At 37.0% G+C, this 10117-nt stretch overlaps 3 protein-coding genes and 1 pseudogene across 3 annotated transcripts; 1 reads left to right on the top strand and 3 right to left on the bottom strand.

Moving 5' to 3' along the window:
• Positions 1-1522: 1522 nt before the first annotated feature.
• LOC120284166 lies at positions 1523-2329 on the bottom strand. The gene has a single exon (XM_039290958.1). The coding sequence runs from the start codon at positions 2327-2329 to the stop codon at positions 1523-1525; it is 807 nt and encodes a 268-aa protein (XP_039146892.1).
• Positions 2330-3416: 1087 nt separating this feature from the next.
• On the bottom strand, positions 3417-4597 carry LOC120250098 (senescence-specific cysteine protease SAG39-like). Its single transcript, XM_039258873.1, has 2 exons — positions 4130-4597; positions 3417-4025 (listed from the first exon to the last, which is right to left on the bottom strand). The coding sequence occupies exons 1-2, from the start codon at positions 4464-4466 to the stop codon at positions 3427-3429; spliced, it is 936 nt and encodes a 311-aa protein (XP_039114807.1). The 5' UTR covers positions 4467-4597; the 3' UTR covers positions 3417-3426.
• Positions 4598-6113: 1516 nt separating this feature from the next.
• On the top strand, positions 6114-7316 carry LOC120284165. Its single transcript, XM_039290957.1, has 4 exons — positions 6114-6483; positions 6560-6696; positions 6815-7020; positions 7214-7316. Exons 1-4 carry the CDS (start codon positions 6114-6116, stop codon positions 7314-7316), a joined length of 816 nt encoding a protein of 271 aa, XP_039146891.1.
• A 1582-nt stretch (positions 7317-8898) lies between these two features.
• LOC120284163 lies at positions 8899-10104 on the bottom strand (annotated as a pseudogene).
• Between the last annotated feature and the right edge of the window lie 13 nt (positions 10105-10117).

Here is a 10117-nt window from a genome sequence, read left to right as displayed (position 1 = left end):
AGGGGAGAGAAGAGGATGCAGTGGTGGCGGAGGACTGAAGATAGGAAAGATTTGGGAAGGAGGAAGAAAAGTAAAGGGTATCTTCAAGAAAGGTGACATGACGAGAAATACGAAGACGATGAGAATGAGGATCATAACAGCGATAGCCCTTATATTCAGAGCTATATCCAAGAAAAATACACATGGTGGAACGGGGAGAAAGTTTGGTTCTCTCGATAGTGGGCAGAAGAACAAAACATGTGCAGCCAAAAGTGCGAAGATGACCATAGGAGGGAGGAAGGGAGTATAGACGCTCATAAGGTATGATACCAGATAGAGTGGAGGTATGAGTGCGATTGATGAGATAGACGGATGTAAGAATGGCTTCAGCCCAGAATGACTGAGGGACAGAAGAGGCATAAATAAGTGCACGCGCAGTGTCTAAGATATGGCGATGTTTACGCTCAGCGACACCATTCTGAGCAGGTGTATAAGGACAAGATTGCTGTGGAAGAGTGCCGTGAGTGGAAAGTAATGTGCGAAAGGATGTAGAAAGATACTCGCGTGCTCCATCGGAGCGAAAAATCTTAATGCGTTTACCAAACTGAGTATATATCATTTGCGTAAATTGGGAGTAAATAGCAAAAACCTCAGATCGGGAACGCAGTAAATAAAGCCAGGTATAACGCGAGAAATCATCAACAAAAGAGATGTAATAAAAGAAACCACCAAGAGAGGAGAAGGGTGCAGGACCCCAAACATCAGAATGAACTAGATCAAAAGTAGATTCAGAAATAGATTCTCGTGAAGAAAATGGAAGAGCAGTGGGTTTAGCAAGCTTACAACCCATACATGGATGAGGAGGAAGGGAAGAAACAGAACCAAGATTACCTGAACTTGTTAAGAGTTTCAGGCGAGAACTAGACAAGTGACCGAGTCAACAGTGCCAGCGATCAAGAGAACATACAGAAGCGACAATATCAGAAGATGGAGGAGCTGGAAGATGAAGAGAATCTAAGTGATAGAGACCGCCAACTCTACGCCCGATCCCAATCCTCTGGCCTGTAAGATTGTCCTCCATAGTACAAACAGAGGAAGAAAAGGTAACGGTGAGACCATGATCAGTGAGCCGACTAACAGAAAGAAGGTTGAGAGCTAAGCCAGGGACATGATGGACGTCAGGAATGTCAAATGATGTGGACTGAAGACGGCCACACTGCGTGACAGGATGAAGGCTCCCATCAGCAGTACGAACACTAGAAAAGGTATGAGGCATAGTAATGGAGACTAGGCTAGTAGTATTGGCAGTCATATGATGAGTGGCACCAGAATCTAAAATCCAGGAGGAGGAAGACATACCAGAGGCAACAGACATGGCAGATGAAGTGTTGGATGTCAGAGCACGCTGCATAGCATGAAGCTGCTCAGTAAGCTGAGCAACCTGAGAAAGAAGATCGGTAGAGGAAGGAGAATCGGAGGCGGAGACAGAAGCAGCATGAGAAGAGGAAGCAGGAGATCGAGGCAGAGGACGAGACTTTGAGGACTACTGCTGCTGTCTGTGCTGAAGCTTCAGACACTGATGCTTCATATTACCAGGACGCTTGCAGTAATGACAAATAACAGAAGACCGAATGGAGGTCGATGAAACAGGAGATGGTGGCGCAGAAGATACTTTAGTGACATGAGGAGATGTCACAGCAAGAACAGTGTCTGTAGGGAGAAGTCGTGGAGATAATGTGCTGAGACTTGTTTCTTCTGCAATAACACTACGAATAACATCGTCATATGATGGAAGAGGGTCTCGATTGAGCAGTTGGCTGCGAATAGCCTCAAAATCTGGATGAAGATGCATCAGAAATTCAAAGGTGCGCTGTATTTGGCGAGACTGAGTGCGAGTTTTGCAACATGTGCATTTGAGGCATGTGGACGTCTCCAATGAATCAATCTGATGCCATAAGGACCGTAGGTTAGTGACATATTCTCTGACGGAACGCTCACGCTGCTGAATGTGAGTAAGATCCTGTAAAATGGCATACTGACGAGCAGAGCTAGAATGCTCAAACATATGAGCTAAGTGTTCCCACATTGCATGAGCAGTGGGAAGATGTCCAATTTCCATACGAACATCAATCTCACAAGACTGACAGATAATGGTCATTGTGCGACGATCAGCAAGAGTCCATGATGTATCAGGAGTGGAGGGTTGGGGAGAGGTACCATCAACATGGGCAAGTAGATCCATACCAAGTAAAACGATGCGAACAGTGGTAAACCATTCTCGGTAATTAAAACCATTTAGTTTGATATCGACTGGAGCTAAGAAATGTGGAGCAGAGGAAGTTGATGCCATTTTTAATTTTATTTATTTATTTATTTAGGATAATGTATGAGTATATATAATAATAATAATAATAGATAATGTCAAAGATAAGAAGAGATAAATAAAAAAAAAAAGCAAAGGATTTTTTTTTGTTTTTTTGTTTTTTGTTTTGGTTTTGTTTTTGTTATATATATATATTATATTATATATTATACAGATATTCGTGCTGAGAATCAAAACAAACACCAATTAAAATCTCGGGACTTGAACCACGAGAATTCCGTGGGTGGGAGTCCGTGTTGGTCGTCTGGTCGTGGAAACAGTGAAAGTTGGTCTGGCGGCAACCTTGGAAATAGAACGAAGGAGGTGGCAACCTTGGAACGAAGGTTGCTCTGGAGGCAACCTTGGAACAAAGAAGCAAAGACAGGAGATAGTTACCAGCCGGCCAATGACACCATCACCAGTGACGTTCGGGCGATGTAATCTGGCGCGTGATAACTAACAAAGAGAACGAAGGAGGTGGTTGTGAACACTACCACCAAAACTCCAAACTATAAGCACAAAGTGAGAATCTGTATTGGGGATAAGTGCGGCGGAAGGGAAGCAACTGAGCGTGTCCGGCGGCGCGGATGGGTGCTTGTGATCAGCGCAAGTGACTGTGGTAACAAAAGGCAAGGATATCAGAATGAACAAGCAATCCAGAAGAATCAAAACAAAATGTTCGTTGGAGAGCAACAGAAAATAAACGGATCAACTGTCCGGCGAGATCGGCCGGCGACCGGCATCTGATACCATGTTAGAAGAAGAGGATATGTATTTAGCCAGCGCACAATAGATGACCCCTTTGGGTTATATTTATAGAGCAAATAAATATGCAAGTATAACTATATGTATGTATATACACATATACATACACAATGTACATACATACATATAACATATCAGTCTAACAGGATCAAACACTCATGAGACATCACCAAATGAACAACTGAAAATTAAGATTAAAACATTATCTCCAACTGAAATTTAGTCCTTACCATAATAATATAAAAAAAAAAAAAAGAGTACATATCTAAATAATATTTATCAAATGAAATAAGAAAAAAAAAACCTGATAATTAATTCAATTAACTTCGAGCAGTAGGATAAGAAGCAGCCATGGCAATGCCACACATGCCACGTAGATCAGCAATATCCCTCTTCATCCTCACATATCCTTTCTCCCCCCAACTTTCTCCCCATGAGTTCTTCACAATCCAATACTTAGTACCATTACTAGTAACCCCATAACCAACAGCAGCCACTCCATGATCAAGTAAGTTACCACAGCCTTTATCTGAGAAAACACCACTACTGTAAAACTGGAAAGAACCACCAGCATCAATAGCAACTGAGACAGGTTGGTTAGCCACAGCCTTGAGCAAGTCTGCTTCACTGTTTGCAGGCACATCCTCATAGCTCTTAATGGTAGCAGCGTGTGAAGCCGCTTTCTTGGTGTCACAAGAATCATCTGCTCCTGTATAAGGATACTTATCTTCGGTGTTTAGACCACCATTGTTGATAATAAACTTGAATGCCTCATCCATTAGCCCACCTTCGCATCCTTGGTCGCCACCCTTGATATCACAGTCCACAAGCTCTTGCTCCGACAAGGAGATCAACTTACCTGTGCTCAACATTGCCGTTCCTTCCATCGATGCCACCGCAGAGAATGCCCAACAAGATCCTGTTATTTTTATTAATATTTGTCATTGATATTGATGGAAAAATTAAGTTCTCTATCATGTGAAAATGTATATATATATATATATATATGAGTTAATTAATTACCGCATTGGCCTTGATCTTTGATGGGAGTGACAGCACCCTTGGTTCTCCAGTCCACAGATTCAGGAGCATCAGTGAAGTTTGCATACTTGAAAGAGGTCTTGCTGGCTTTGTTGTTAGAACTGAAAGGTTTGAAGCCAGTGTACATGCCTTTGAACTCTTGGTTGGTAAGATCTGCAAACTGGTTAATGCCGAGTTCAAACGTGTGATTCCCGGCTGCATTGAAGGACTCAATGAACTGGACATTGGACATGAAAATCTCAAAACGATGAAGTTTCTCTTCGGTAGTTTTGTACGTTCGGCCGTACTCAACCATCCACTGCTCATACCTCTCGGCCATGGAGCGTTCAGTACTCTTGAGGATGCAACCATGGAAGAAGAGAGGGTCAGGATGAAGAAGGAGAGGAATAGAGACATGTTTGAAGCCATGAGTGATGATATATGGTATGAGATTTGAGATGGTTGAGTGAGTTGAGAGGTTGTGTTGAGGGTTATATAAGGGTGTTGGAGGTGGTGTGGGAGTGATGAGGTGGTGTAGGTTGAGAGGGTCACATGGAGTTTAGTCTGGCGTAGAGTATGGATTGAGAATGACTAGCTCTTAATGCATGGTGGAGTCTTCTAATATTTAAGGTTGTGTTTTTATTCTGGCATTCATGCGTGTTGCATGGAGTGGTTAGATCTATTAGGTTGCCGGGTTTTATGGGGATCGCAAACCGAGTCCTTAATAATGTGTTTAATTATGCCTTAGAATTAGACAAGTTTGGAGTTGTGTTTGAAAAACAGACATACACGCACTAAGCGCGTGTAACTTACATGCATTTAATTTTATAAATACAAATATAAAGTATTTGTAATAAGAATAATTTGTGTGTGCGCGCGTGTGTAAATGGGGAATATTAATTTTAATTGTAACTGCGAGAAAAAAAAAAAAGGATACATGGCAACTCTTTGTTCGGTATTAAATGATTATATAGAATCATTATTTGTATTGATAAACATTAAAAAACAAATGTTTTTTTTTTCATTTTAAAAATTTGACGGTTTTTAAATAATATAGAAAGCAATGTTGTCAATATTGTAGAATATGACGGCAGAGAAACCCTAAAGAAGATATCGCGCAGAGCTTCAAACCCTCGGTTAGTATTTAAGTTTTCATATCTAGATTTTAACTTTTTTTTATTCATTCTTTATTTCCTCTTATTTACGAAGCTTATCGTTTTTTAGGATTTCATACAAATTTAGATTTGAGGTTTATGATAAATTTATCCTTTATTTGAATAGCAAATTTTAAATTTAAACATAATGCGATTTAAATGTGTTTATCTAGATTCCATATCAAACTTGGATAAGAGATTAAGAATTTAAGAGTCATAAGATTTAAAAATTTTATATGAATAATTCGTGATTTTATATACATATATATCATACAAAATTTATTTTTTATTAGTTTAATCAAGATTATTCATGGTTTAATTTTTTAATTTAACTTTTTAATTTTTTATCAGTGTTATCATTATGGCTAATATCAAAAGTAGGAGAAAAGAAGATATTATATATGAACACTGCACCCGAGTTGATAAATCAAATAGAATGAAATTAAAATGCAATTATTGTGGAGGGATTTATACGGGTGGCTCAATTCAAATGAAGCATCATTTAGGAAGGACTCACAAAAATGTGGCGGCTTGTAATAAAAATCCTGAAGAAGTTAGTAACTTATTTCAAGGGATAATTAAAGATCTAGGAAAAAAAAAAGTATTGGAGATGAGGGGGCTGATGATCTTTTTGAAGAAAATTATGAACAAGTTCCCGATGGCAGCATAAGAGGAACTTTAGACCTAACAGTTACAAGAGGAGGGAGTAAAAAACAAACCACATTGAATGCAATGCTAAAAAATAGTGAGATAGTATGCAGAGATATATGTAGATTTTTTTTTATGGCAACTCTATCGCATTTAATGTGGTGAAAAGTCCGTTGTTTAAGAAGATGATTAAGTCCATTGGTGAATATGGACAAGGATTGAAGCCTCCTAGCTATCATGAAGTAAGGGTTACTTACTTAAAAAAGGAAGTGGAGAATGTAAATGACATGCTTGAAAAATATAAGAATGAATGGGAAAAAAAAATAGGTTGCACATTGATGTCTGATGGTTGGACTAATGGAAGGGGGCGTTCTATCACTAACTTTTTAGTGAATAGCCCTAGTGGAACTGTTTTTCTGAAATCTATTGATACATCAAATATATCTCACAGTGGCGAAAATATGTTTGAATTGCTTGACTCAATGGTTGAAGAAATTGGAGAAGACCATGTGGTACAAGTTGTGACAGATAGTGCTTCAGCTTATGTTTTAGCAGGTGAGAAGCTAATGGAAAAAAGGAAAAAAACTTTTTTGGTCTCCATGTGCTGCACATTGTATTGATTTGATGTTAGAAGATATTGGACAATTGCCGGTGCATGCTAATACCCTCTCCAAGGCTAAGCAAATTACGACTTTTATCTATCGGCATACATTATTGATAAATATGATTAGAAAGTTTGCTAATGGTTATGATTTGATTCGGGCTGGGGTGACAAGATTTGCTACTTCCTATCTTACATTGAGTCGTATATATGCATGAGTTGAAGAAGGCATTGAGAAGTATGTTTGTTTCTAAAGAATGGTTAAATAGTCCATTTGCAAAAAAGAGTGATGGCAAGAAGGTGGAAAATTTAGTTGTTGGTGATGCAAAATTTTGGGATGCCATTGTGTATTGCTTGAAAAGTGTTATACCATTAGTGAAAGTTTTGAGACTTGTTGATGGAGATGCTAAGCCTGCAATGGGATATATCTTTGAGGCTATGGATAGAGCAAAAGAAAAAATAGCAAAAAATTTTGATGATGTGAGCTCAAGGTATAAAAGAATATGGGAGATAATTGATAAAAGGTAGTTGTTGCAACTCCATAGGCCTCTGCATGCAGCTGCATACTATCTTAATCCAAGGTATACTTTATTTTTCATTTGTTAATTTAGTTTTTTATTTTACTATCTATAATTGATTATTATGCATTTTTTATACAGTTAATCACTTATTTATTTTAAATAGACTCCACTTTGATCCTATTTTCAACCATCAAGATGAGGAAGTGACAGTTGGTTTAATTCAAACTATTGAGAGGATGTATCCGGATATGTTCCAACAAGGCTGAAGATAGATAGGCAACTTGAAAAAATTAAAAAGGATGAGGGGATGTTTGGAATGGATATGGCAGTTGTAACAAGAGATAAAGAGCATCTAGGTATCATTTTAATTTATGTTTGTCTCTATTCTTACTTATAAGACATCACATATTTATATAATTATGAATTTTGAAAAGTACTTATTCTGTGAATAATATATGTAGCATTGTGGTGGGAAAGCTATGGAAATCAATGCAAAGAGCTTCAAACTCTTGCCATTAGAGTATTAAGCCTCACATGTAGTGCTACAGGATGCGAAAGAAATTGGAGTACTTTCGAACATGTACATTCAAAGAAAAGAAATAGTTTGGAGCAACAACGTTTGAATGCACTTGTTTTTATTCACTACAATATCAATTTGCAATTGAGACAAGAAAAAAGACAAGGGAATGGTGATACATACGATCCTATCTCATTATCAGACATGGAATCAGATGATGAATGGATAATAGAAAGTGAAGACCCTTGCTTACCTCAAGATACAACATGGATGGATGTTCTTGAATGTTTTTCAGAAGTAGCTTCAACAAAAAGGAAAAGAGGTCAATTCATATATTCTAACAATATAATATTTTATAAATTAATAGTTTAATATAATTGTTGAATATGAAAAACTTACTATTTATATTTTCAGGTCCTAGGAACTTACAAATGCAAGCAAATAAGAAAGGAAAAGAGATCCAGATACAAGAAGAAATTCAAGATGTTGAAAATGATAATGATGAAGAATTTGATGTAGGTTTAAATCAAAGAGAAGATGGAGATAGTGATGTAGCAAATTTGGACATTGATGATGATTTTTGAATACTTTTGTACTTATCTATTCTAGACTATAACTTATTCTTTTAGACTAGTTTCCAAACTTATGAAAGGATGTTTAATTTAGTTAGATGAAAAATGTGAAAATGTGTATGTTATATATTTATATGTGTATATATACTATCTATATAATATCTTACGATAAAAGATACGCTATGTTACGTTACATAAAAATTAAGAATTCGATACATCATACAATACACGATTTGAGGAATAATTAAAAGATAACTTAATATGATTGCATTTTTTCCATTTTGAAAATTAAAAATTTAGGAGTCTAATTAGTTTCACTAAATATGCATACATACTATATATATATATATATATATATATATATAATATTTAATGCACCTTTATTTTTAATATATATATATATATATATATATATATATATATATATATATATATATATATTGTTCTCAATGTTGTCTCCATTGATCTCTTTCAATTGTAACAGATTTAGCCGGTTAGAATTGATCTGGAAAGATAAAGCCTGATTTAGGTGGAAAGATAACATAAGAGAAAGAAAATGATCTGGCTTCAAAAGAAGAAGATGATACTGTATTCCATACCTTTGAATAGTATACAAGACCCATATTTATAGGCAAAGAAGAAAAGTAATAGATGCAGTGAACCTATACAGTACTTACAAGCATTCAATCTAATCTAATCACAGCTGTCTGATTGACAGATATAAATATTCACAAGATATCTTAATATGCCCCTTCAAACTCAAGATGATTTAGCAGAAATCAACTTGAGTTTGGACAAAAGACCATTGAAACGGCGAGGAAGATGAGCTTTGGTAAAGATATCGGTAGGTTGATTGACTGAAGAGACTGATTGTAGTATAATAGTACCTCGAACAACATGTTGTCGAACAAAATGACAATTGCTCTCAATATGTTTAGTGCGCTCATGAAACACATCATTATGTGCAATTTGAATAGCACTTTGATTGTCACAGTGAAGTACGGTGGCTGATGAGTGTGAAACTCCCATATCTTCAAGTAACCAACAAAGCCAAATAAGCTCTTGGGTAGTATCAGCAAGTGCACGATATTCAGCTTCAGTGCTTGATCGAGAAGTGACAGTTTGTTTCTTGCTCCACCAAGAAATAAGAGAATCCCCAAGGAAGAAACAATATCCTGTGATAGATCGTCAATCAACAAGATTCCCAGACCAATCAGCATCAGAATAGGCATGTAACTCAAGTCTAGTAGATGAGGAAAAATGAAGACCATGGAAAAGAGTACCCTTAATATATCGTAAGATACGCAAAACAGCAGCAAAGTGAGTAGTTCGTGGAGCAGCCATAAACTAACTAACAGTATGAATAGCAACTGCTATATCCGGCCTAGTTACTGTCAAATGCACTAGGCTACCAACTAACTGGCAATAAAAGGTAGGATCAGAAAGGGGAGATCCATCATGAGGAGTAAAGTGTACTTGAGCTTCTATAGGAGTAGAAGCAACTTTACTGTTAGTCAATCCTGCTCGATCAAGTATGTCAGAGGCGTATTTAGCCTAAGTCAAAAAATAACCATCAAAGTTGGATGTGACCTCCAGTCCCAAGAAGTAACTCAAAAATCCCAAATCCATCATTTCAAATTGTTGATGAAGAAAGGTTTTTAATTCATTGATGCCATCAATATCATTGCCAGTAACAATCATGTCATCAACATATAGAAGAACTTGTATGGCACCAGATTTATTGGAGCATCGAAACAAAGCTGAGTCATATGGACTAGGACTAAACCCAAGTTGATAAATGGTAGGGCTGAATTTTGAAAACCAAGGTCTCGGAGCTTGCTTAAGACCATAAAGTGCTCGATGAAGTTTACAAACCTTATGTGGTGGATGAGAATAGCCTAGTGGTGGTTTCATATAAACATCCACAATAAGATCACCATTCAAAAAGGCATTCTTTACATCCATTTGAAACAATAGC

Source organism: Dioscorea cayenensis, chromosome 19 (assembly GCF_009730915.1).
Source record: "Dioscorea cayenensis subsp. rotundata cultivar TDr96_F1 chromosome 19, TDr96_F1_v2_PseudoChromosome.rev07_lg8_w22 25.fasta, whole genome shotgun sequence".
NCBI classification, from domain to species: Eukaryota; Viridiplantae; Streptophyta; class Magnoliopsida; order Dioscoreales; family Dioscoreaceae; genus Dioscorea; species Dioscorea cayenensis.
This window is presented reverse-complemented; position numbering and strand designations above follow the sequence as displayed.